The sequence below is a fragment of the Panthera tigris genome, chromosome B1, assembly GCF_018350195.1.
Source record: "Panthera tigris isolate Pti1 chromosome B1, P.tigris_Pti1_mat1.1, whole genome shotgun sequence".
Lineage (NCBI taxonomy): Eukaryota > Metazoa > Chordata > Mammalia > Carnivora > Felidae > Panthera > Panthera tigris.
Window position 1 is genome coordinate 199,190,567 of NC_056663.1, and position 27,892 is coordinate 199,218,458.

General features: G+C 54.3%; 1 protein-coding gene across 5 annotated transcripts in view; it reads right to left on the bottom strand.

Annotated features, from left to right (window-relative positions):
- JAKMIP1 (janus kinase and microtubule interacting protein 1) overlaps nt 1-27,892 on the bottom strand; it is a 90,762-nt gene that overhangs the window by 23,514 nt on the left and 39,356 nt on the right. For 4 of the 5 annotated variants that reach the window (XM_042984973.1, XM_042984971.1, XM_042984975.1 and 1 more), the window contains exons 3-8: nt 23,690-23,955; nt 18,076-18,570; nt 6,725-6,934; nt 5,741-5,860; nt 1,981-2,127; nt 806-946 (exon numbers count right to left, since the gene is read on the bottom strand). In XM_042984973.1, coding sequence (XP_042840907.1) covers nt 806-946; nt 1,981-2,127; nt 5,741-5,860; nt 6,725-6,934; nt 18,076-18,570; nt 23,690-23,818 — 1,242 coding nt within the window. In that variant the 5' untranslated portion in view covers nt 23,819-23,955. The remainder of the gene's footprint in view (nt 1-805; nt 947-1,980; nt 2,128-5,740; nt 5,861-6,724; nt 6,935-18,075; nt 18,571-23,689; nt 23,956-27,892) is intronic. The other variant, XM_015534691.2, reaches the window with a different exon arrangement.

Below are 27,892 nucleotides of genomic sequence, written 5' to 3' on the forward strand. Positions count from 1 at the left end.
AAGGAGGGAGGGGGGATGGGAAGATGGGAATACGGACAGAGGCAAAGATAGATGGAGGGACGGGAGGGAGAATGGATTGGTGGGTGGAAGGAAGAAGGGAAGGACTTAAAGAGAGAGGAAGATAGGCCAGCAAAGCGAGCTTGACAGTTATGGTCAAAGCTTTTTCTAGAATTTTGATCACTGGCTTTCTACTCTTGGAAGACCCATGAGTGGAACCATCACATTCCCTCTTGGGCATTAAGAACACACTTTGCTTCTAGGGTCCAACTGAAGCTTACTGCAAATGCTCTCTTACTGGTGCCTAAGCTCCTTTCACAGACAGAAAAAGGATTCTCTGGATATAACACTCGCCTACTAAGACACCCTCCTCTCCCCTTAACCTTGTAGATGTAGAGTCTCAGCCAGCCCTTCAAATTCTAGCCTGATTACAAGGTTCAGGCTTTCAAGTTCATGGTCTGCAATAACTAAGCTAAAAAAAAAAAAATAGACTTCTCAGGGACAAACTGTGCCCACTGTGTCCAGGCCAGACGACCCATTCCTAAAACGGATGCTGCTTCTTAGCAACAGCAAACCAGGGAGAAGAGTTGAGAAAGAGTAGCCATGGAGACGGCTTCCAGGCACCAGCGGTGTCTTTTACACAAAGTCGAGGCTGCTGTCTGGCTGAATTAAAGCAGCAAGGTGCCCGCGCGGGTGAGCTCCGTGAGGCCCCACCCGCATCAGCAGCAGCGCCCTGGAGCCTCGATGCCATTCGTCACACCGCGTCACCCGGCGCCACACCGAGCGATGTCACCAAGCGCGAACGTACCAGCGAGAGGTCATCGATGACGTGCTGTTGTTCCAGAACCTGCAGCCGCAGGAACTCGATCTCCTGCTCGTCCCTCGTCAGGCTGAGGTCGTTCAAGGAAGTGTGCCGCTTCAGGGACGCCTGCGCCGACAGCTTCTCTTTCTGCAGCCAGAGGGAGAGCGCCCAGCAGGGCCACTCAGCCAGCAGGTTAGTTACAGCGCGAGCACCCAGCGGGAGGTCAGGGAGCACCCAGCGGGAGGTCAGGGAGCTCCCAGCGGGAGGTCAGGGAGCACCCAGAGGGAGGTCAGGGAGCACCCAGCGGGAGGTCAGGGAGCACCCAGAGGGAGGTCAGGGAGCACCCAGCGGGAGCTCAGGGAGCACCCAGAGGGAGGTCAGGGAGCACCCAGCGGGAGCTCAGGGATGCGGGAGGGAAGAAGGCTACCCAGTCCCCACGCGGGAGGAGGGGACAGGTGCAGACCAGAAGCAAGCTGCAGGCTGAGAGAACGGGCTGGGCAGGCGTGGGGGTGGGAGGTGGTCGTCCAAACCCGGGCCCTGGAGGCTGGACGAGGGAGCTGGGGAGGCAAGGCACGCCACCGGCGATCGTGTCCCCCTCACACCGGGGCCTGCTGGGGTGCGGGGAGAAGGGCACCCCACCTCCCAGAGCCTCAGCCTTCTTGCTGGAAAAGGGGCGACTGACACCGCTGGGGACAATGAACCTTGGCCACAAAGACCGAGCACTCTGATGGGAGCAAACGCAAATCCCTCATGCAACGGTGGCCGTTGCTGTCACGTGCGAAGCGTCTCCGAAGAGCTAAGGATTCCGTGAGGACTTTCCATGCCAACACTCCACCCTCTGGGTAGCCCCGCGGTGCTGATAACCGCATCCCCACTTTGTGGACGAAGACGCTGAGGCACGGAAAGAATGGGGCTGTGTCCGGGGCCCCGGGGGCAGCGGGGGGCGGGGGGGCAGGGCTGAGGCGCAGACCCAGCTGCGGGCACTGCCTGGCCTTCTGCCTCCGGGCACAGAGCCCTCGACACCGTGCCTCCTAGAGAAGCGGGGCAGCGGGGCTGGGTGAGGGCGGAGAGCCCTGGCGAGCTTCCTGGGGGAGGCGGGGCTGGGGGGAGACCGTGGGCTGCGAGGGTCAGTCGGGGGCTGGAGAAGCCCAGGCGGAGACTCGAACCCAGGGCTGACTCACCATTTCCACATTCTCCCTCATGACGCTCTTGATTTTCTCCTCCATCCTCTGGATGCTCTGCAGCAAATCCTCATTCTTCTTGTTCATCCGCTTGTTCTTCTCCACAAGGGGCTTCAGCTGGACCTCGGTCTCCCGGGAGCGTTTCAGCTGCGATCAGAAAGACACAGAAGGCCAGTGGCTGTAAGGCCCAGCGGACTGCTGACGTCACACCGCGGAGGCCAGCAGGGGTCCAACCCGGGACCGGAGCTGCCTCCGCTGGGACCACAAACCCCAGGAAGATCCCACAGCCACCTGGATCCCAAACACAGTAGTCCACCAGAGCCTCAGGGGGCCTCGTGTAAGGCAACAGGGGAGGCCCACAGATCCGCCCCCGGGCACCCCGCTGGCAAGTGACCTGTGCCGGGTCCACTGGTCTGCACTTCCTTAACCTCTGGGCATAACCCCCAGGGGTCCTGGGTCTCACGCTCAAAGGTCAATCCCATGACCCGGCTGCTCCTGGCCACCATTCCTCCCCAAGTACAGACCTAGCAGAAAGCTCTACCTTCTTGAGACAGCAGGCAATCAATCCTGGGCCCCACTCCGTGCCAGACTCGGTGCTGGGACATCAAACCCGAAGGCGTTCCCTGAGTCTGTACAACTAGGGGCTGTCCTTCCAGTCTCTCCCGTGGGATCAGCGCTGGGGGAGCCCCTCTGGCGCCTGGGGCCCTGTGCTGGGGGCTGAATCGAAGGGACGGCACGCCAGGGTGCCCGCCCAACGTCAGAGGAAGAGGGCAAAGACAGTAAAGGAGGTAAGAACACGGTGAGCCAAGTGCGGGCAGACGTTCCAGGCGGGGAGACCACGCGCCCTGAGGTTCAGAGCGGGCAAGAACACAGCTCGTTCAGTGCAGTGGGAACACAGAATGTGGGGTGCTGGGCATAGAGGGGTGGACACGGTGAGGCCTGGTTTCGGGGGCTGGAGAACTCTGTCATTCAGTTTCTGCCCCGGCCCTTGAGGGCTGCTCTCTGTGGTCAGGTCTGCCTTCTCGAACACACTGTGCCTCCCCACAACCCCAGGAGGGGCCCCATCTCCACTTTACAGACAGAGAAACTGAGAGCAAAGAGGTGGGATGCTGTGCTCGTGGCCACACAGAAAGTGCTAGAACCAAGAATCAAGCACAGGGACTGACTGCAGATCCCTGATTTTGGTCACCAGGTTGTAAAGTTAAGATCAAGCAGTCTGGTGGGACCCACTCAAATATAAAATGGACCTTTGAGGGGCGCCTGGGTGGCTCAGCCGGTTAAGCATCCAACTCTTGGTTTCGGCTCAGGCCATGATCTCACGGTTCCATGGGTTCAAGACTTGCGTCAGGCTCTGTGTTGGCAGAGAGAAGCCTGCTTGGGATTCTCTCTCTCCCTCTCTCTCTGCCCCCCCCCCCGCCCCGCCACTCGCACTGTCTCTGTGTCTCTCAAAATAAATTAATAAACTTTATGAAAAAAAAATAGACCTTTGACCCATACATTCTACTTCTGAAAAATCCTCACAGGAATAAAATTCCAAGTGATGACGACAGAAATGTGTCTTCGGGTGACATATGCTCATAACAGCAAAGAAACCCGAGCAGCCTAGAGGAATGGGTGAATGAACCACGGGTCGTCCTCAAAGGGGGGGCGTGAGCCGTGCACCTGCCCAAACGACAGCCGGAACTGATGAATCATGGGAAAAAAGCAAGTTGCAGAACAATAATACAGAGGAGAAAATATCCCGTCTGTAACGGCAAAACAACAACAGAAAGTCTCCTGGTGGGTGTCGATGTATTTACACCAGTTTTAAAAGCACGTAAGAACCACCCCAAACAGCTGATGGTAGTTATTTCATGATTTTAAGATCAAAGTGCTGGCTAGCTGCTCAATTTTTGCTTTAAACACTTCAGTGTGCTCCAAATTGTTTCACACAAGCTACATTTCTTTTCTAATCTTCTCGGTGAGCTATTATGCAGTACACGAGGGACTTTTTTTAGTTAATGAATATTTAAGCGAAAAGCGTACATCTGATATTAGACATACAGTCTGATTAAAGCCACTTGAAAGTATGCTTTTAAAAATACTTGATGGAGGAGTGCCTGGGTGGCTCAGTCAGTCAGGCGTCCGGCTCTTGATTTCGGCTGAGGTCGTGACCTCACGGTTCGTAAGATCGAGCCCCGCTTCAGGCTCTGGGATGACAGTGTGGAACCCGTTTAGGATTCCCTCTCTCCCTCTCTCTGCCTCTCCCTTGCTGCCACTCTCTCTCTCAAAATAAATAAATAAAAACATTTGAAAAAATTAAGAAAAAAAACTTGAAGGCAATGACTTTACTTCGATCCTGTTAAGATTGCAAAGAGGTGACTCTTACGCTGCTCATCTCGCATGGCTCTCACGTACTATATAGATGCGCTCGCTTTCACGATAAAATTTAGAATCAACAGAAATATGACAAGACACTTGTCAAGAAGTTTATGGACTGGGGCGCCTGGGTGGCGCAGTCGGTTAAGCGTCCGACTTCAGCCAGGTCACGATCTCGCGGTCCGTGAGTTCGAGCCCCGCGTCGGGCTCTGCGCTGATGGCTCGGAGCCTGGAGCCTGTTTCCGATCCTGTGTCTCCCTCTCTCTCTGCCCCTCCCCCGTTCATGCTCTGTCTCTCTCTGTCCCAAAAATAAATAAAAAACGTTGAAAAACAATTTAAAAAAAAAAAAAAGAAGTTTATGGACTGACTCCCACGACATAAAAGTTCACTTCGCTGTTTATGCAGCAAATTTACACATATTCAGGAAACTACTCTTTTTACTAGATTATCTTTTTATTTGTTTATTTATTTAATAATTTTGAGAGAGACTGTACATGTGCTGAGTGGGGGAGGGGCAGAGAAAGAGGAAATGGGCGTCCCTAAGGATTCATTTTTTTTTAACCCAGAGTCCCTGTTCGTTATCTTTAAAATTAGAAATATGTGAACTTTGGGACTCCTGGGTGGCTCAGTCGGTTGAGTGTCAGACTTTGGCTCAGGTCACGATCTCATGGTTCATGGGTTCAAGCCCAGCATCAGGCTCTGTGCCGACAGCTCGATGCCTGGAGCCTGCTTCGGATTCTGTGTCTCCCTCTCTCTCTGCCCCTCCCCTGCTCACGCTGTCTCTCCCTCTCTCTCTCTCTCTCTCAAAAATAGATAATAAACATTAAACAAATTTTTAAAAAAGAAATGTCTGAACTTTTCTGCAAAAGAAAGTAAACAGAGAAGCAAAAAACCTAAAATGATCCATCATTACACCACCTAAAACAGCTCCCAATGTCCGTCATGACAATGTGCGTGTTTGTTTTGTAAACTGCGTGTCGCTTTAATTTACTGTGAGCAAATAAACGCGATGTCTACCGTCCCTCCTAACGACTGTAGACAGGTCACTGCCTAAATGTTCCATAATTACTCTGCCCAATACTTGAGCGTTGAACAATTGGGTTTTTGTTTCGTTTCGGGTCACTTTGGGTCGCTAGCGTCAACACTGCAGTGAACATCCTCTCTAAACTCCTCACTGTTTGCTCTGACTCTTTGCCCAGGATAAATTCCTGTAGAAACAAAGGGGAGGAGCAGGTGTCTTCACGGAACCTGCGCTAGATTTTTGGTCAGGAATTAATGGGAAAGAAAGGAAAGGAAACCAGGAGGCCTCTGCACTAACTATGAGTTCAGGGCGGGTTTTTCGGCCCCGGGGGGGCTTCCTGGCGCCCTACAAGGCACCGTCTGTCTCTCGGGGGCTGATTACCAGCTCGTTCCTCTCGTCTGCCAAGAGGGTGTTCCTGTCTTCCAGCTTCCGTATCACCGAGTTCAGTTCAGCAATTTTCAGTTGAAATCGCCGTACGTCTCGTTCGTCCATATGTTGATCCTAAAAGAAAGTCAAGATACGAACGTACTTCAAAGATGTCTTAGTGACTCCGAACACTCCCAGGGAACTCGTGGGACGTGACCGCGAGCTCCTCCTCACAGGGCCCCACACCACGCTGGGCGTCCCTGCAGTCAGGCCATGGGGACGACACCCCAGGCCCTGCCAGGGACCCGCAAGAGACTTCGTCTCAAAGTGACAAGAGGTCAAGCCAAGACAGCTGTGCGTGGTCTCTGGGGACCTTCACGCTCCAGCCCGGGCCCGCTGTGTCTCTCTCACAGAGGCCCGTGACGGACGTGCCAGGACATCCCTCAAGACCCACCGGGCCAATCTCGCCAGCACCTCGTATGCTGTCCGCACAGAGCACGCACGACAGACGTTCAAACATCTGGTGACTGACTGCACGAATGAATGAATGAATGAATGAATGAGTGAACGAAGGCACGCTGCTTCAGCTTCCTCTGAGCACGTTGCCCCCAGAGCCCTTTCCTTCTGGCTAAGCTCCTACTCATGTTGCAGGGCTCTGACTTCAAGACTGGGCGCCTTTCTGTGCTCTTACTGTGCACCCGGCGCTGACGCCTTCACTTCTCTTTCCCACTGGGCTCCAGACCGGCTGGAAGCAAACGCAGTCAGCTGCTCTCCCCTCCGTATCCCCAGGCCTAATGCTGGGCCCTGCACGTGGTTAACGTCAGCCAGTCTGGGGAGGGAGGCCAGACGCACGGACAGGCGGAAGGGAGGGAGGGGTGAGAGGAGGCAGGCGGGCAAGGTGCCCGGGGGGGGGGGGGGGGCGGAACGACCGCAGAAAGAAGGGCAGGCAGCGGTGAGCCACGGGGCCCCGGTGCTTGTGCGAGTCGCCACTCCCCGTACCTGGACGCCCATGAGCTCTGCCATGTCCCCGATGCCAGGCGGGAGCTCTCTCTTGGGGCTACTGTGGTACCGCTCAGCCTCTTTGACCTGAACCAGCTGCTCATCCAAAGCCTCCTTCTGAAGAAGCAGCTTCTGGGTCTGGCCCGTCTGCACGCCGAGTTCCTTCTCCAAGGCCAGGATCACACGGTCTTTCCCTCTGATCTCGTCCATCTGCAAACGAGAAAGAATGAACACTCAGCCTCAGGGCTCGTGACCACGGAAATCTCTCCCTCGCTGGCCTGAGGCCCAGAGGAAAAGGTTAAGAAGGATCAAGGACCCAGGTCAGCTGAACTGGGAAAACTCAGGACACAGAGGGGCCACTGTCCACGGCCCAGGCCCCGCTCCCCTGAGCACAGAGGAGCGGACAAGTTACGGTTCGATGGCCAGACGCTCACCCCTGAAACAGGGCTACGTTCGTTTCTCTCTCACGCGAATTAAACAAAACAAAATCCTGACCTCCAGGCACCTCCAGCCACCTCACGCCCCACAGCTCGGCTTCCTCACCGAGTTGGTGGGTCTTCTCTCCCACTCACCCCCCAAGCCTCTACCGTCCGGTCACAGCCCCCACCTCTCCACCAACACAGCTCTCATTAAGGTCTTGGATGCTCCCCTGGCCCCCAGACCCACAGGGCAACTTTCTGTCCTTCATCCTCACCAACATGTGACCAAGCCACTCACACCCTGCTCCACGAAGCTCTCCCGCCCCTCCCGCCCTATGCCATGACTTCCTGGTTTCTGTCCTTACAGACTCACCTTCTTCCGGCCGCCATTAAAGTCTGGACTTTCCAAGGCTTGGCCCTCTTCCTTTCCCCAGGCAGCCGCGTCCTCACCCATGACGTTAAACCCCCATATGCAGCCGACACCCCAATGTGTTCCCCAGGCCCTGACTTCTCTCAGAGCCCCAGAATCATAGAACTAACTGAGTATTTGACATCTCTGCTGGGGTCTCTAAAGGACCTCAGCGTCTCCACATGCAAACCTCCAAGTAAGCCCCAGTTCGCCCCAGCCCGGTCTTGTCCAGCATTCCCTAGAGGAAACCAAGCAGAAAGCAGCTCACAGAAGAGAAAGCTTTGGCCCCGGGCCATCCGCTTCAACTGATTCCAGAGAGCCAACGGCTGGGAAACTGCCCCAGTAAGGGTGCTGTGCTAGGGTATCCCCTGCCACTGCGTGTCCTTCCTAGAACCTGAGATTGTGAGGTCATTTGGGAACAGGGTTGCTGCAGATATAGTTAGGAGGAGGTCACACCGGAGTAAGGTGGTCCCTATGAGTGTGTCCTTAGAAGAGAAGACGAGGCACACAGATGCCTCTGCCCACAAGGCTGGGTAGAGACGGAGACAGAGACTGGAGTGATGGACCCAGAAGCCTGGGGACATCACAGACTGGCTGCAGCCACCAGCCCTGGAAGAAGCAAGGACGGTTCCTCTCCAGCACCTTCAGAGAGCACGGCCCTGTGACCCCTTGATCTCAGACTTCCGCCTCCGAAACTATAAGCCAATAAAGTTCTGTTGCTTTAGCCACCCAGCGTGTGGCCCTTTATTACAGCAGCCCTGGGAAACGGAGACAGGCTTTAGAAGGGATAATTTGCCAAGCACTAGGAGAGAGTGATGCGGGAGCCCAGCATTGCCAGGAGCCCCAGGAGCTGGGAGAGGCTGGAAGGACCCTCCCCTGGAGCCCCCGGGGAGCACGGCCCTATCGGCACCTTGATTCCTGACTCCTGACTCCTGGCCTCCGGACTGTGCGGGAATACCTTTCTGTTGTCTTAAGCCACTGAGTTGGTGGCTGTTTGTTAAGAAAGTCATGGGAAACAAAGATACTCCGTGACTGTGATCTGTACCTCTTACTTGTGACTGTTGCACCTCAAGTCCACAGACAGTCAACGGCCGAGAACAGTGGTTAAGAGCCCCGTTCTGGCAGCAGACGTAAAGCTGATTCAAAGGCCCTCCCCGACACCGCGTGACCTCCTGAGGCACAGCACAGGCAGGGCCACCTGTCGGACCCAGCCTCAGCCTCCGTAAAGTGGGGACACGGAGACCTCTTAGGACCTCCCCGGTCCAGTTGTGGAGAGTTAGATCTTAGTGCAGACCCTGGCATGTTATAAGCTGTGGTCAATGTTGGCTGCCCCCGTGAATCTGTGTTAGCTCCTGGTGAACATATTGAAACAGCAGACCATATTACAGAAGGGGGAATTGGTACCCTCAAAATACTGGGAGGTTTTCAAGCAAAAGTCCTACAGTTCTGAAAAACTCTTTGCGCCGCCTGTCTTTTAGAGCAGAGTGTGCTCGCCTCCCGCCACATCCCCAGCCCCACAGGACAATCTCCTGGGACTCCAGCCCTGGGCCTGCCTGAAGCCTCGACAGAAGGTGCCCACTGCTCCCCCTGGTGGCAACCCGCCATCAGCTCCCCGCCTGGCCCTAATCCCTGGGAGGAGCACCTCCTGGCCGTGGGGAGGAATCCTTAGGGATGCGGAAATTGTTCCCACTGCCCAGGCCAGCCCAGAAGCACTAAGCAGTACGTGAAAGGAGTTCATTAATGTAAACCACTCACGCGCTGCCATTAATTCAACAAATACTGAGCCGAGCGTCACTGATGGGTCCTGGGAAGCCTCTGCAAACAAAACAGGCTAGAGTCCCTGCCCTCAGAGTTTCCACTCTGGAGGGGGACGTAGTCACTAAACAATAAGTCAACACTGCAGTGGCTGAGAGAGGGATTCGCGCAAGCGGGAGAAAAGAAAGTGCGGGAATCAGCAGGGCCAGCGGGACGTGGTGCGAGTTAACAGGGAGGGTCCCCTCGGCATCCGGGCCACACACTTCTTGCTTTGCACTGGAGCCCCCACCGTGCATTACACTAGCTCCTCCCACACAAAGCGGCAGCACTGCGAGCAGGACACCTCTGGAGCCCCAAATTCTGCATCTTAGGAAAGTGCCCGTTCCCGGCTTACTCTCGTAAACGAGCAGAGGGCTCGCACCCATCACCCTGGGAAAGGTTCCCGGAAAACGGTTTCCACCAGCAGCGATGACAGCCAGGAACGAATGGACAACGCAGAACGTATTCTGGAATCAACATCTGTCAGGTTGTTGTACCTTCCCCAGCCAGAGTCCTCAGGGCCCCCCAGGGTAGGAGACTTGCCAACTTCACACAGCTAAAGGCAAGCATTCCATTCATGGACTTTATGTCTGCCTCCCAGGCTGAGTTCTCAGCAACCCTGTCCCCTTCCCCCAGGATGCTGACAAGGCCATGAATCTCTGACACGAGATTCCCCGACCTGCATCCCCTGAGCGAGCAGACTCCCTCTCCCAGCCTCTGCTCTCAGCATATGTTACAGGAGAGGGGTGGGGCTGAAATCATTCCAGTTCCCAGGGCAGGCCCTGATTGGCTCACAGCAGTCACGTGCCCTGCCCCCTCACATTCAACAGCTCCGGGATGGATACAGGACCCAATCAGAACGAATAGCCTAGAGAGAGCATAGCTAGGACCCTCCTGTTCCTCCTTAGGAGCTAAAAAGGAGATTCACTTTCTCTGAGCTGTGTGTGTGAGGATGGGGGGGAGGGGCCCGGCACAGCAGTGACATCTCACCAGCACAGCGTGAGACCCCCGAGGCTGAAAATGACACAGGATGAGTCGGAGCAGAGCCTGGGAACCCTGGATCCCTTGGGGTGGGGGGGGCATGAGTGCCTCTGGAGCCCTGCCTGAAGCTTCTCCTACTCCTTCAGTTACAAATGCTGACAGATGATGGTTCAAGCGGGTCGGAGGTGGAATTTCTGTCACTTGCGACCAAAAGACCCTGACACGGAGTTAGGGAAAGCACACAGACTGGGTGATGGCTGTCACTTCCTTCTTACGTGCCAGCGCGAGCTCGGTGCCTCGTCCATACTTCCGAGACACGCTCTGTCTTCAGAAGACCCTCACGTAGACACTACCCGCCCCGCTTCACAGCCAGGTGAGGCCTGGAGAGAAGCATGTGCCCAAGCGCTGGTCAGCAGCAGGACCACGAGGCCAACTCAGGTCAGCCTCTGCAACGCCCTCACCATCCCACGTGCCCCTCGGGTGCAGAATCCAACCACCTCCCCACGGTCGCATCCACCAGGACATTTGTCCCGACAAGAACCTTCGTGTGGTCAGCTCCCAACATGCCCAGCAACGTGCGAGTAGCTTGGTGAGCTCCACCGCACCCCAAAGTTCGGGGAACGAAGAACGAAGTGGGGGCTGCTACCCCGACACCTGTTCCCGCTCTCCTCCCGCCTACCTGTGGTCAGCGACTAGCGTGAGCGTTCGCCCAAATGTCACGTCGACCCTAAAAGTCAGGCTGGGATCTTATTTGGAAACGGGGTCTCCGTGGATGCGATTACGATGGACGTGAAGATGAGGTCACACCAGATTAGGGCGGGCCCTAGATCCACGACTGGCGTCCTCGCGAGAAGGGGACGAGACACAGACACACGGGGGAGGACAGGCCACGTGGCGGCAGAGCCTAGAATGGCACGGCCACAGGCCGGGGGGCAGCAAGGATTCCTGGCCACCACCAGGAGCCGGACGGGGCAAGACAGGATTCCTCCCTGCAAGCGGCGGGGGGGCGTGGTCTCGCTGACCCCTTGATTTCAGACTTCCGGCCTCCAAAACCGTGAGAGAAATAAATTCCTGTTGGGAGCAGCTGAGTTCGCAGTGACTTGTTACGGCAGCCCTGGAAAACTTAACAGAGCACCAGACCGGATTTATCACACTGCGGTGCACTCCGCAAAGGGACTACATTTCCCAGTGCCCCCTGCAGGTAGATGAGGCTGGGTAATTGTTGGCCAAAGCGGTGGAAGTGGAAGTGTATGGAACTTCCAAAAAGAAAAGCGTTCTTCAGTGAAGACTATGCCCTTCTTCATCGGCCCTCCTACTGCCAACCTGGGACGAAGACGTGATGGCTGGCGCTCAGTGAGCATGAAGGCCCACGAGGGCAGGGCCACATCCCAAAGTCCCAAAGTCCATTCTGAGGAGAGAGCTGGGAGGTACCCGTGTCCCTCACTACTCTGTGGAGCCCTGTGGCAGCCCTTTCCGGACTTCGTACACAAGAGAGAAATAAACTTCCAACGTTGAAGCCCCGCGTCCTGAGGGAGTAGTCCCTTATGTGCCACCAGGCCTGAGCCTAACTGGTCTAGGGAAGGAGTCCAGTCTGGTGTCCCTGCCCCATGTGGGCCGTAACTTCCTTTTCTGATTTGCTTCTTTTTTTTTTTTTCAAACATTTTCATTTATTTTTGAGAGACAGAGACAGAGCACGAGCAGGGGAGGGGCGGAGAGAGAGGGAGACACAGAATCCGAACCGGGCTCCAGGCTCTGAGCTGTCCCCACAGAGCCCGACGCGGGGCTCGAACCCACGAACAGGGAGATCGTGACCTGAGCCAAAGTCGGACGCTTAACCGACTGAGCCACCCAGACGCCCCTCTGCTTTGCTTCCCTTAAGACGCACGTTAAATGTGTAAGCGGGGCGTCCACAGACCTGCCTGCATTTCCAATCCGATCCGATCCAATCCAGCTGACCAAGAAATGAAACGCGGGCCACCTTCCGAACACGTTGCCACGAACAAACAGCCTTGCCTGAGAAGCCACATTTTTCAAACTGGAGGGGGGTGGGGGAGGGGGGGGAAGTAACGGGAGAAATGGACACCTGTTCTCTTCACTGGATCGTCCAAGTGGGGCGTTTGCAGTGAAAGCCACACGCCCACCGAGAATACCTGAACTGAGGATATTCCTGTTTAGTGCCGACGCGGAAACAGACACCACGTCCTCTGGTACGTTTTAAATAAGCTCCGGCAGTCCCTTAGGCAAATATTTGTTTCTTCCCCATTTTTTTTTTTTTTTTTTTTTTTTTTTTTTTTACTTTAAACGTATATTTCTCCTGCCAGAGAGGAACACAGTTCATGGGTCTCTTGTTACAGAAATGGTAAGAGCTGCCAGACGCGGTAGTTCGTTTTATTCTCATAACCCCAGGGCAGGTGCGCAATCATTCCCCTTTCGCAGAATAGACACCACAGGCTCAGAGATGGGAGGCAGCTTCGCTGGGGTCACCCAGTAAACAAGACTGGACTCTCACCCGGAGCAGACTCTCCCCCAAGGCTTCCCTTCCCCTGATGTGATAACACCTCCCCCCACCCCACCCCCACACCCAGAAAGGAAGAGAAGTTCTGATGCCTAAGCTAGTGCTGGAACTCAGGTAAATAAACATCCCACTCCTTACTGCTCAACAGCAGCCCATTCGATACCACATTTTATCCATTCCCCAATTGATGGACAGATGGGCTGCTTCCACGCTTTTACTACTATGAATATGCTGCGGTGATCACGTATGCATCTTTATGGAAACATGTTTTCATCTCCTTGGGTATACAGCTGGGGGTAGAGGTGCTGGGAGGGAGCAGGCAAATTGCAGTTTAAGAAACTGCTGAATTATTTTATTTTTTTCATTTTTTTAATGTTTATTTTTTTTTTTTTAGAAAGAGAGAGAGACAGAGTATAAGTGGGGGAGGGACAGAGAGAGAGGGAGACACAGAATCCGAGGCAGGCTCCAGGCCCTGAGCTGTCAGCACAGAGCCCGACGCGGGGCTCGAACCCACGAACCGTGAGATCGTGACCTGAGCCAAAGTCGGACGCCTAACCCACCGAGCCACCCGGGCACCCCTCTTTTTTTTTTAAATGCATCCATTCTACTGGGTATGAAGCAGTATCTAGTTATAATTTTTATTTGTGGTTCCCTGATGATCAGTGAGGTTGGACGCCTCTTCAGATGTTTATCTGTCATTTAAGTATATTTTCCCTTTTTGAAGTACTCTTTGCCCCTTTTAATTGTTTTTCTTCTTGCCTCGTGGTTGTTTTTGTAATCTGAATAAAAGCGGTTTATGATAACACGTATTGAAACGATCTCCTCCCGATCTGTACTGTGCCTTGTCTCTCTTTCATTGGTGCCTTTGGATGAACAAAATTTATTCCTCAAAAGTTCAGTGTACAACCTTCTCCGAATAGGGCATTTATATGACTGGTGTATCTGTGTCTTCTCACTCCAAGAAGACCCAAATCTTCTTGGGGTGTCATCTGCCCCAAGATCATGAAAATACTGCTCTGTGTTACCTAACCAACTCACTAGTCTACTTTCTAACATCCACATCTATGGTCCACCTTGAATTAATCACTATGGATGCACGGATGGCAGGATGCAAGGATCACTGTTCCTGTTTTACAGATGCCCACCTACCTCAACTGTTTATGGAAAGACCACCCTTTCCTTACTGGACTATGATGTTACCTGTTTCCTAAACCAGGTGACCACACGTGCATAGGGCTGCCTGGGGACTCTCCTGGTCAGTGATTCATCCACGTATCCTTCAGCTGGTCTTAATAGTAAGCTTTGTTACATGGTAGTGTCAGGTTTCCTGGGCTTTTTTGTCTTCAGAATTGTGACTCCAGGTCCTTTAAATTTTTCTATCAAATTTAGAATCCACTTGCTAATGTCTACCAAAAAAAAACCAAAACCCTGCTGGGGTTGTGACAGGGATTGCCCTAAATCTATAGATCATTTATGGAAGTACTGATACTTATATCATGAAAATGGCTTCTCCCTACATTTATTTTGGTCTCCTTTATTTTTCCTCAGCAGTGTTTTGAAGCTTTCAGCGTGTTGCAACTTACCCAACGTTCATCAGACTTTATTCGTAGGTCTTGGTACTCTATTATAAATGGTCTTTTGTAAAGCTCCATTTTCCCATTACACATTGCTAATATATAGAAACACAGTTTTATTTTGCATATTTACTTTCTATTGAGAGGCTTTGATAAACTCACTTACTAATTCTAATAGTTTGTAGAGTCTCTTGGATTTTCTACATCACAATCACAGCATCTGCAAATAACGGCGGTTTCCCCCTTTTTTCCCCCAATCTTTAAAACTTTTCTTTTTATTGTCTTTCAGATTTGAGGTCCTAGCCAGTGCAATGTTGAACAGAAGTGGTGACAGTGGATATCTTGTTCTGTCCTTGAATTCACTGGGAAATGTTCAATATCACTATACGTTAGATTTTTTTGTTTTTTGTTTTATTTATTTATTTTTATTTTTTAAAAAATTTGTTTAACATTTATTTTTGAGACAGAGAGAGACAGAGCATGAACAGGGGGAGGGTCAGAGAGAGAGGGAGACACAGAATCTAGAACAGGCTCCAGGCTCTGAGCTGTCAGCACAGAACCCGACGTGGCGCTCAAACTCACGGATCGCGAGATCACGACCTGAGCCGAAGTCGGATGCTCAACCGACTGAGCCACCCAGGCGCCCCTGTAGATTTTTTTGTAGAACCCTTTACCAGATTCAGAAAATTCTATTCTATTCCTCGTTTGCTGAGAGTTTATACTGTGATGTTGAATTTTACTAAATGCTTTTACTGTATCTATTAAGATGATCATATGGCTTTTTTCTCCTTTATTCTATTACTAGCTGAATTATATTCACTGATTTTTTAATATTAAACCAACCTTTGTGTTCCTAGAATAAACCCAACTTGGTTATAGTTTATTAACCCTTCTGTATACTGCTGGATTTTATTTGTTAATGTTTTATTTAGTACTCCTGTGTCTATGTTTATAAAAGATTATTTAATTTTTTTCTTTTATTGTATATCACTGGTTTGGGGGTCAGTTATGCTGGCTTCACAAAATGAATTAGAATATGTTCCCTTTTTCTCTTTTCTGAAAGAGTCTGTGTAATTAGTTTTATTTCTTCATTAAATACTTAAATAATTTACCTGTGAAGTCTCTGGGCTTGGACTTTTCATTGAGGAAAAACTATTAATTACAGATTTAACTTTTTTAACAGCTATAGGACTACTCACATTTTCTATTTCTTATAGTGTCAGTTTGGTTAAGTTGTACTTGTTCAAAAAATCTGCCCATTTCATCCAAATTTCTTGTTCACTGGCATATGCTGTTCAGAAAGTACTCATACTGTCTCTTTAATTTCTGTAAGGGCTGTAGTAGTGTCTCTTTTACATTCTGTACACTGGGGGACTTGTCTCTGTTCCTTCATTGGTATTCCTCAGGACTTATCAGTTTACCTAGTTTAATTAACTTTTGATGCGTTGATTGTCCTTATTGATTAAGCCCCTCAATTCTGCTTTCTCAGAGATTAATTTGCTGTTCTTTTTCTTCGTTCTCAAGATGGAAGCTTAGATGTTTGGTTTTCAGCATTTATTCCTTTTTGTCTAAAATCTGTTTTATTCTAAGAAGCACAATTTTTAAAAGAAAGTGTGTAGGTTCCCTTGAAGAGAACAGTATGTGCAGCTGCTGAGATACCATATTTTGTCAGTGTACCTCCAGTTGGTTAACTGAATGCTGTTTAAATCTTCCATGTCTTTGTTCATCTATTGTCTATATGTTCTATTATTTGCTCAGAGTCTTATTCTCCAACTACAACTGTGGCTTTGTTTCTCCTTTTAGTTTTGATGCTTTTCTTTTGCACATTTGGAAGTTTCGTTACTAAGTGCTATTACAAATGGACCCCTTTATTATTAAGAAGCGTCCCCAGAGCACCTGGGTGCCTTAGTTGGTTAAGCCTCTGACTCTTGGTTTCAGCTCAGGTCACAATCTCGGTTTTGTGAGCTCGAGCCCCAAGTCGGGCTCTGCACTGGCAGCACAGAGCCTGCTTAGGATTCTTTCTTTCCCTCTCTCTCTGCCCCTCTCCACTCACACTGTCTCTGTGTCTCTCAAAATAAATAAACTTTAAAAAATGTTTTAATTTTTAAAAAAAGGCATCCCCTACTTGTCTGTAGTATTACTTCTTGCCTTGAGGTCTTCAACATGAATACAGAGCAGCTTTCTGGTGGTTAGTGTTTGGATGTTGTATCTATTTCCACCCTTACAACTTTCAGCCTCACTGCATCCTCATAATCAAGATATGCCTCTTGGAAACATCACTGTTGTCACTGCTGTTGACTCTACCCTGAGAAACTTAGCTTGCTCGCCTTTTCAGCCTCCTGCAGCACACAGGCTCAAAGTCTGACAGTCGTCCTGAGAGGCGGACTGGTGGTGTGCCTGCTGAAGCCCCTCCCCCGTCTGGCGAGCTTTGTTTCCTAAGTATGACACGACTCTGGGAGATTTCATTCTGCCTTTCCACCCCGACTCGCTGGCTTCCCGCATTACCCCAGAACTCAGGAAATATCTGGGGTGTGAACCGCCCCCCCCCAGTGTGGGGGCTCCTTAGTTTCCCACTTTTCATGCTGACCATGAGAGATGGCAAAGAGCCCTGCTCACCTGTCTCAGCCCTGGTGGAGTCTCTTTGCTGGGGGGAAGCCCCATCCCCAGCCTGCTCTTGGGATGCACAAATGTCCCACAGGGAAGAAGCTGTCAGCTGGTAACCGTCAGCTCTCCTGGGCCAGGCTCTCTCTCCTCTCCTTGAAATTTTAGCTCTTCTAGACCTCGTGCCTTCCATAGCCCTCCAGCCTTTAAAAACAGGATTGCTTGTGGGGCGCTTGGGTGGCTCAGTCGGTTAAGCATCCAACTCTTGGTTTCGGCTCAGGTTGTGATCTCACAGTTTCATGGGTTCAAGCCCCACATCGGGCTCTGCACTGATAGCCCGGAGCCTGCTTGGGATCCTCTCTCCCCCTCTCTCTCTCTGCCCCTCCCCCGCTGGTGTCGCCTCTGTCTCTCTCAAAATAAACTTAAAAATATAAGATAAGATGAGATGAGATGAGATGAGATGAGATGAGATGAGATGAGATGAGATGAGATGAGATGAGATGAGATGAGATTGCTTGCAATTTTTGGCTTTCCCCAGTTGTTGCAACAGAATGGCTGGCCTGTCCCTACCTACCACATCTTACCTGGAGGTATAAGCGTGCTCCAGTTTAGTAATTAAATGAGTAAATAAATAAATAAATGCCCAGCACTTTGATAAGCTTCCACGGTCGTTTTTTTGTTTTTGTTTTTGTTTTACCACAACCTTGGCCGTTAACCTATTAACCCCATTTTACAGAAACTTGTGGTTCTGAGCTGTTCCAAGAAGGACCAAGGATCCCACACCCAGCGAGAAGAGTTCTACCTGCCCAACGCCCCTTTACCACCACGAGGACGGCAGGGGCTTTGCTAGAAGCCCCGTGCTAGAACCGTGCCTGACGCACAGCGGGTCCTCAAAACTCGGCGTTTACCGCACACACACAGGAAGGAACGCATGCATGCAAGCCGGACAGGGAAGAAGGCACAAAGGAGAGGATGCGCGCGGGCGGGCAGGCGGGCGGGCGGGAAGAAAAGGGTGCAGGCACGCACGCCAGCCGGGAGGGGGCGCAGGCAGCACGTACCAGCCTGCGGATGTCCCGCTCGCACTCGCGCTTGATGCGGTGCACCTCGTCCTGGTGCGCCTGGTAGGCAGCGCGCAGGTCCGCCGCCTTGGTCTTGTCGGCCTGCATGCAGTTGCTGAGCGCCTCCTCGGCCTGCTTGCGCGAAGCCTTGAGCTCCAGGATTTCCTGCTGCAGCCGCTGGCGCTCGCCGTCGAAGGCCCTGCGCGCCTCGTCGCGCGCCTCGGCCAGGAGCGCCGTCTTGACCTTGTCGGCCGCGCCGTCCCGCAGCACGTTCAGCGTGGCCTGCAGCCGCTGCAGCTCGCCCTCCTTGATCTTGGCGGTGCGCGCCGCCTCCTGCTCGTGCTGCCGGATGAGCACCTCGCGCAGCGCCTGCAGCTCCTTGGTCTTCTCTTCGTGCAGCTTGGCCCTGAGCTCCGAGATGTAAGCGGTGTGCCGCCGCTGCTCCTGCTCGCGCTCCAGCTTGGCCTCCTGCAGCCGCTCGCGCAGTTTGCCCACCTGCAGCCCGAGCGACGGGGACACGGGTCAGGGTCGGAGCTGGGGGAGCCGGCCAGGCCCCGCCGCCACCTCCCCGCGCCCCGTTGTGCGGGAGGGCCCCCGAGACCCTCGCCGGGTCCCCCACCCTCACCCCAGTTCCCTCGCCTGCCACCCCTGTGGTCCTGACCCTCAGCAGCCCCACCTGCTTCTTTACTTGCTACCGTTTTCTTGGGAATTTCGCTAGAGGTGGAAAGCCACCTGCGGATGCCGGCGAGGGCAGTCAGGCCTTTGACATCCCTTCCAGTTCGGAGACTTATCGGTCACAAGACACATAAGCAGATATCGTCACTCACCAAAGATGGACACATTTTGACACCAGAAATACCTTTTCAGTGCCCGTGCACTGGACCGTGGGCACAGGGAAAACAGAGCAGATGGAGGCAGAGAGGGGCAGTGGAGGACAACCACCCTTGCTGACCTGTCCCCTCCGCGGGCTGGGGGCTCCACAGCATCCCCCACATTAATCCCTAGGGGGTCCCAGGAGGGAGGTGACTGTGTTGCCCGGAGGCAGTGGAGGCTCAGAGATGCCTCCGAGACCTGCCTGGGGGGAGGGGCTGCCAGGGGACAGAGCCCAGCTCACCCCCAGGCCCCTGGCCCCAGAGCCATGTTGCTCAGATGCCCGGCTGCCAACCCAGCCTGAGCGCATCCGTCTAATCAGCAAAATCTAAACCATGGCTTGTAGAATGTGCCCAGGGAGTATTTGCTTAAGACGCTCCAGAACGCCATATTCGCCCCTTTTCAAGTAGCCCACAAAAACACACACTGGGCAGGAACCCTTTACAGTCCGTTTGCTTTCTATATCACACCAGTCTCCAGAGAACGGGAACCAGTTGTACCTCACAGAAGACACGCGCGACTTCTGCAGAAGGTGGCCAACATTTTCCCCGGCCTACGCTGTTTATGGCATGCCCACATTTTGAAATTAATGTCAGGTGAGGAGCTTTACAGTGTCCCTCGGTATGGATAAATCCTTCTGACAGCGGAGAAAGAAGCAAAAAGTAAGCCAGGCAAAGACACAAAGAAAGTCAGCATCTCCTTACATCAAACACTTGTGATCTCAGAAACAAGACGGGAGAACCTGTCAGCCCCGGGCCTCCCCCTCCCTGGGCTGGGACTGGGAGTCTTTTCCTAGTGGACGCAATGCCGGGAAGCCAGAACTTTAAACATTTAACGTGCTTGCCCCTAGCGAGGGACTAATATTTGCTTCTGGCATTGTCCTTCCCAGGAGGCAACGCTGTCCCGACTTCCCTGGTTATTGCCGACAGGGGTCGGTCGCATCCCAAGCCTGCACGGTTGTGTGATTACTGAGCCCCACGATGGTGAATGGTGCGTGTCAAGTCGGCAGGGCCGTGGTACCAACTCATTTGGCGAGAAACCCATCTGTATGTTGTGAAAGTTTTTAAAGAAGTGACTCATATTTAAGCCGGCAGACCTTGAGTAAACCAGCTGACTCTTCATAATGTGGGTGGGCCTCACCCAATCAGTCGATGGCCTCGAGTGAAAAGGCTGAGCTCCTCAACGAGAGAGGAATTTAGCCTCCAGGCTGCTTCAAGACGCAAGACTGCAACATGCACTCTTGCTGAAATTTCCAGCTGCCTCTGCTCTGCAAAGTTCAGATTTGCCAGCCTCTGTAACCATGTGAGCCAACTTCTTAAAAAAAAAAAATGTGTCTCCCTCCCACTCCCCACCCCTACACACACACACACACACACACACACACACACACACACAGACACACACACACACAATTTCCTATTGGTTCCATGCTTCTCTGAGGAACCCTGACTGTGAAACAGGGACATCAGCAGCTGCCCGGGAGGACTTGGGAGGAGGAAAACCCAAAGCACTGAGTGGATAAAGGGAAGTTTGCTCACAGGTGAAAAAGAAGGAAGGGGTGCGGAGGGGAGCAGAGGCGTGCGCAGGGCAGCCTGGGGGAGGTCGGGCCTGCTGAGACAGGTGTCTAGGGCAGCGACGCGGATGGAAGACGGGGTCGAGTGGGAAGGCCCTGCCGGGTCGCAGAGGAGCCGAGGGCCGAGCCCAGGTGCCACGACCCGAGCAGAGCAGAGCGAGGCTGGGTTGGCCCGGGCTGTGCACAGAGCACCTGCTCCCGACTCCTTAGCGCTGAGCAGGTCTAAAGCGTGCCAGCACTCTACCCGCCAGCTGCCTCCAAGCCACTCTCAAGTCTGGCGGCACAGCAGCACAGACGAGCACCTGGCTGCATATAAGACAGGAGCAAAATGACAGGGAGGGACCGCGCCCTGGAGGAGGAGGGAGGGGCCGGTGCAGAAAAGCCTCTGAGCCAGCGCCACCTGCCACTGCAGCCGGAATGGCGAAGCCGGCCTCCCCCTGTCTCTGTCCCCTTCCACCCTGCCCTTCATCCGATCCGTCAGGGCTGGCTCCCCATTTCCAGGCCTGGCCACTTCCTCCACTCCCTGCAGCCACCCTGGTCCCACCGCCCGACCGCGGCAGCCGTCTCCTAACCATAATCTCCCTGTTTTGCCCCTGCCCACCGCAGGGCTGGCCAGCAAGGCAGGGACTTCGCCCCACGGGCCTTGGTGCCCCTGACTGGCGACCGGGGTGCTCACGGGACCGTGGGAGCACCAGCAAAAGCCTTAAAAAAGAGCCGGCTCCAAATGGCCTCTGCGAAGCCTGCTCGGGCCCCCTTGCCCCCGTGCCGATCCGCACAGCACGGAACAACGGTACAGGCTGTTCAGTGAATGAATGAATCCACAGAGACATTTACCACGTCCCCTCATCCGCCCCTGCTCAACGGCGATCCTCCGGGAAAACAATGCTTCAACTGGGGCATCGACAACAGTTTTATGAGATCATATAAAAATACCGTTTAAATGCGACTGTAAACTTTATATTTATGTTTCTCCTACCAGCCAGTAAGCCCTGTGCGGAATTCTCTGAGGACAGGAGCTCCCCCAGCGGCGACACGGGGAAAGCCCTCCCGAGGGCCCACGTGGATGGCTGGGCTGAGAAAACAGGCAGCCGGGCGTGCCCAGCAGGGAGGTGGCCAGGTGACGGGGAAGGCCTGGCTCCCAGCCCAGTGCCACCACCTACACCTGTGTGGACCTGCTGTGGGATGGGCTGAGGTGTGTCCCCAAAATTCTCATGTGGAAGTCCCAACCCCCGGGACCTCAGAATGTGACTATAATTGGAGAATCTTAGAAGATGTGAAATCTTAAAAGAAGTTAAATGAGGTCATGTAGGTGGGCCCTGGCCTGTTATGACCGGTATCCTTATCAGGACACAGACACACAGGGGGACGGCCATGTGAGGACATGGGGAGAAGATGGCCGGCCATCTACAGGCCAAGGAGTGAGGCCTCTGGAGAAACCCACCTGCCCACACCTTGTCCCATGACTGCCAACCTCCGGAAGAAGTTCTTTGGAATTTTTAAGCCACCCAGTCCGTGGTGCTTCGTTACGGTGGCCCCAGCAAGCTAACGCACCTGGGCAAAGTCACCTCTCCTCTCTGACCTATAAACTGGAGAAAGCCGCCCCTGACCGCGCAGGTCACTGCCAGGGTCAGGAGGCCCTCCGAGGCATCTGCTGTGACCTGCACAGCAGACATATAATAAATGTCAGCCAACTGCCGTGTGACTGCGTGTGACAGGCAGCACGTGTGTGTGACTGTCTCATCCAGTCTGCCGACAACCCAGGGGGGCGGGCACATCAGAGGACCCCATGTAACAAATGGGAAAACGGAGGCATGGGCAGTTATGTGGCTTTGCCCCCGGACCTCAAGGCGAATTAGGTGGTGGAGCCCTGGCAGAATGACCTTGGCCATGCGGCTTCCCGGCAACCACAGCCGCCATCGCTGCTTCTGGGTGGGACGTGCCAGCCCCAAGGGATCCCAGCAGGTGAATCCCGCCCGAGCTGCACAAAGTGTGGCCAGCCTGGCACCTCGGGCAGCCGTGCCGGTGACGGCCGCGGGCCTGGAATCCTGAGTGTCTGCGGATGGGAAGGGGCACACCTGTCCTCAAGCTCCAGGAGCCTAGCCTTTATCCCTCAGGCCCTGGACTCTGCCTCTGCTCTCCATGTCGCTGTCCTGAGCCAGGGGCCGAGTCGGGGGCCCAGGACCCAGCTCCGCTCCCCACCTGGGGGCTGGACCCCAACCAGCACCCCCACCGCTGCTGCCGAGGCCCAGCTCTCAATAAGACAGGACACCTGCAGCCATACCCCGGCTGTCCCCTCCCGGGGCCCCAGGTGCTGGAAGACATACCAACTGCAGACATGGGTATAACCTCCCCCATCCTACCCAGAACAGCCCAGACCCTCGGCCACTCAGCCTACCCGGGAGCAAGCTCCCATCCCCCCTTCTCTTCTCCCACGGACACCACAGAGCCCCAGCCCGCTCTGCCCTCAAACCACCCAAGCGAGAACACCGATGGGCTTTTTGTTGTATCCGTGACACTGCATCTTTAGGACACTGAACTGGCCGGTTATGATGACGCTGCGTTGCAGACGGGAAAAAACAGGTTCTTCCTGGAGACTTTATGTCACCTGTCCGAGGGCACGGAGCCAGTCGGGGGCCAAGCTGAAGTTTAAAGCCAGGTCTGTGCGGTGAGAAAGCCCGCGCTCCTCCATTGTGACAGGGTGCCTGTCACAGCCGCGCTCTGACTGGATGCGCACGGCCGGCCTGGCACCCACCTGGCGATGGTGCCGAGCGGCCCCAAAGCTCAGTCTCGCCCCACCAGAGCTCCGGTGCCCCGTCACAGAGCCAGACCCTGCTGCAAACTCTTTAATACCCTCGCCTCCTAACTCCCAGCCACAGGCCCCTCGGGTGGTACCGCCATGACCCCAACTCGCAGGCGAGGGAGATTACCGCACAGAGAGTAACGTAGCTGGTCCGAGGTCATAGAGAGACGCGACGGGGCCAGGAGTGGAATCCCGGTGGTACCACCACTGACGTTATACCCGTTTTAACAAGGGACAAGCTGAGGCTCACAGGTCCAGTGCCCGTCCCCAGCCCCAGCCCGGAACACACCCTCCACTCAGAGCGGAGGGGAGTATCGTCCACCAGGGCGCGCGCCCCGTCCGCGGAGCTGGGAGGCCCGCACCCCTCCCACCTTGCTCTTTTCCTGCTGGAACTCGATCTGGATGCTAGTGAGCTTGGCCCGCAGCTCCTCGTTAGCCATTTGCACGGCATCAGTCTCCATCTCGGGCCTCTCGCCCTTGCTCCGGCCCTTCTTAGACATGCTTCCTCGTGGCTTGAGGCGCGGAGATCCCGCGGTTCACACCCACCAGCCAGCAGGCGCCGCTCCGGGCTCCGCCGTGCTAACCAGTTTTGCAGGGCTCAGCTTGTCCTCCGTGTAAACCACCATCACTTGGGACCCTGGGAAGAGGGAAACGGGGTTAGCGGAGAGAGAGAGGGGCTGGCGTCCCTGCCTGGGCACTCAAATGGCAACCGGCGTTTGCCGGGGCCTCCCCGCCTGGGCCGGGCACCTGCTCATCGCCAGGTGGCCCTGCCATTCACAACACTGACCCAGCGCTTCTCAGACTGGCGGCCGCAGAAGCTTGTTAAGGCCGAGAGTCCTGGGCCCTCCCCCCGGGAGACTCTGATTTGCATTTCTCACAAGCTCCCAGGTGATGCTCCCAGGCGACCACACCTTGAGTAGTTTGGATGTACTACCGTCCTTATCAAGAGGAGACCACATCACCGGAGCAACCCGTAGGCCACCGGCTGCAAACGTCAGTGAGCCTCAGTTGCCCGGGGCGCGCGTTTCAAAAGGCAGGTCCCCGGGGAGCCCAGAGCTCAGGGCACAAGGAGGTGCGTGGTGGGACCAAGGACACTGGATGTTCCGTCCACACTCCCAGGTGACTCTGGAAGAGGATCTGAGGACCGCACCCTGAAAAATGGGCCGTTATAAAGATCAGTGGCTCCCCTATGCCGTCCCCGGCCTAGCACAGCACCGGTCACTCACACTGCTAGCTCTGTGCCCCGGGGAGGTGACGGCGGTCCCTCCAGGCCTCTGTGCCCGCCTGGCCAGGCCGGGGCTGGTTTCCTGGTTCGCGGGGGCGCCATGATGAGCTAACTGCCCCTCCAGCACCCATATTTCTCCAGGGGAGGCCCGGGCCTTCAATTTGGTGGAGGTGCCCTCCCAGCCACAGGGTGACAAAGCCTTAAGATAGGGTCTAGACTGACAGCTAATGGCACCTGCATCCAGGTGACTCCTGTCACCTTTCACTAATCGCCACAACTGCCCTACGAGGTAGGTGATGTGGCCCCGTGTCACAGATGAGGAAACTGAGGCACAAAGAGGCCGAGTGCTAGCAACAGTCACACGGCCAAGACGAGAAAACAGCATTAACCTGGTCAAGGCCCACAGCTGGATTGGACGTGGTGAGTCTGGACCCCCCCCCCCAGCCCCCCAGCCCCCAGCACTGTGCTAGCCTAACCCCATGCGGCACTGCCCCTGACAGCATGACTCTGCTCCCCTGGTCCCCTTGCTCTGCCTCATGGTTGTTTCCCACGTGACAAACCACGCGGGTTCCAAACAAGCAGGGCCTGGGTCTGTTTTGCTTCTCACTGTATCCCCTGCGCCTGGAATCAGAGCTCAGCATGCAGGAGGCCCTCCAGAAGTATGCGTTGAATGAGTGAGTGAATGAATGAGTGAATGAACGAGTGAGCGAATGAATGAATGAATGAGTGAAGCCCTATGATGCATCAAGTCCTGTGCTAGGAGCTGGGGAGCGTGTGGTCCTTGTAGCACCTGGAGAGGTAGGCACAGATGTTAGGGCCATCCTAGAGAGGAGAGAAGATCGAGGCACAGAGAGGTGCAGTAAGCTACTCCTAAGCCACAGAGCTAGTCAGTGGTAGCACCGGGGTTAGATCGCCTTGGGAGAGCATGCACAGCGAGAAGAGAACCTTCCGGCATGCAGGAATGCCAGCCTTCGCAGGTGGAGCCGAAGAGATGAAGCCAGCAAGGGAGGCCATAAACAAGAAGCCTGGAGCTAGAAGGAGAACAAGGGGGGACCAGGGAGGCTAGGAGAAGAAGGGGTTGTAGAAGAAGGAAGGAGTCGACAGAGAGCAGCTCCTGACAGGGCAAGAGCAAGGCAAGGGGGGACAACTGACAGATCCACCAGATTCAGGAATATGGGGTCAGGGGCCTCGGCAGGAGCTGCTTTGGGCAGGGGGGCAGGGAAGGGGAAGGCGAGGGGGTCAGGGGCCCCGGCAGGAGCTGCTTTGGGCAGGGGGGCAGGGAAGGGGAAGGGGAGGGGGTCAGGGGCCTCGGCAGGAGCTGCTTTGGGCAGGGGGGGCAGGGAAGGGGAAGGGGAGGGGGTCAGGGGCCTCGGCAGGAGCTGCTTTGGGGGGTGGTGGAGGGGGACAGGGAGGCAGACAGGGAGCTGGGGCCGGGTCTCATGGATGCCAGCACTCCAGGCAAGCTGTAGATGCTCAGTGCTTGTGAGCTGAGGTCGAGCGTGACCTGATAGGCCTGGGGGCGCTGGAATGTCTAGCCATTTGGGAAGGCGGAGGTGGAGGCCGGCCACAGCCCTGCTGAGCAGGAGGGAGCGGTTTTCTCAACATGCCATGAAGGATTATCCAGGCACAATCAGCATCCCCACGGATTGATTCCAGAAAGGTCCGTTCTGTCTTCAGAGAAGCATGAACTCCCTTTGCAATCATGTGACTTATTAGAGCATAATCCATAATTCATTCCTCGCTGCCCTGACCCGCCTGCCTTTACCGGCACAGAAGCTCTCGGAAGCATCCCCGCCCCTGAAGAGTGAGCAGGGAGCACTCTCCAGATCCATCACCCAGAGGGAGGACTCTTCTCCTGTCCACTCCATCCTGTGGCCCAACGACACCACCTCTAGGAACACACCACAAGGACTAACCAGAGATACGGCCTCTGTAGAAACACAGCTCTCCTTCCCAACAATCCCAACAATCCGTCCCCCCAGCCCAAGGGACGGTTGAGTAAATGACACCAAACCACAGGGAGAAAGATGAACGAGTGAAAAGACAGAGTCAAAGAACAAATACAATTTGTGATCTCAGTTTTCAGAAATATATATACTTGGGGCGCCTGAGGGGCTCAGTGGGTTGAGCGTCCGACTTCGGCTCAGGTCATGATCTCGCGGTCCATGAGTTCGAGCCCCGCGTCGGGCTCTGCGCCAACAGCTCGGAGCCTGGAGCCTGCTTCAGATCCTGTGTCTCCCTCTCTCTCTCTGCCCCTCCCCACTTGTGCTCTGTCTCTCTCTCAAAAATAAATAAAAATGTAAAAAAAAAATTTTTTTAATAAAAAAAGAAATATATACGTATGTATGTATGTATGTACTTATTCATTTTTTCCATTTGGTCACAAGTATTTTTTGAGCCCCTGCTGGGCTCCAGGCTAGTACCCTGGGGACGCAGTGGTGAGGAACAGACAGCCAGGCGTCCCAAATGTTAGCAGCGACTGCCCGGGTGACAGCTGATATTTACCTTCTTCTTTACGCTCTTCCAGATAAATCAAATTTTCTATTTCTATTACTGCTTTACAGGAAAAAAAAAATGATGCCTTTTTTGTTTTTAAAAAAAAGAAAGCAAGTTTCAGAGAACCATCTGGATCTAGCTGGGAAAGAGAGAAGACAGAAGCCAAAGGAAAAGCAAATGGGCCCTGTCCCCGGACCACTGCAGCGACACCTGCTCTTGAGGCTGATGGACTCTCTGGGAGCAACTCCACCCGCGTCCCTAAGGGCCGCCCGGAAGGGAAGGACCCGCCTGGGAAGAGAGGACCCGAGCCACATCCCCCAGGACACAGCTGACTGTTCTGTAGGACAGCCTTGTCACCCACAGTAAGTGTGTCCTCTCAGCTCACGCTTTCCTGGCTGGATGGTTCTGGGGAAGTCACTGAACTTTTCTAAGACTCAGTGTCCTCATCTGTTAAATGGGCCCCACGGCACTAAACCTCACGGGGGTGTGTGGGAATTGCTCAGATCCGTATCTGTGCTCAGCAGGACACTCAGCCCAATGAAGACACTCACCAAACAAAAGAAATATGAATCAATTAGGAGGAGTGATGCCAGCCTCCCAGTAGCCTCCATGAAGGTCAAGATAACAGGTGCTAAGATTAGGCACCACTGGAAGCCACCACATCAAGGTGCAGCCCAGCCAGTGTCACAGTTTCTCAGCGGCCCTAGTATATGTCCTGAAGGCCCCTTTCCCTCCCCAGCAGCCCCTCCCAGGGTCCCTGAAGATGCCAGAGAGGACAGGGTAGCAGATGAGGCATCTGGGCCTCAGGCAGGTCAAGCACCTGCCCAAGGCGGCACAGCACGCCGGATGCAGG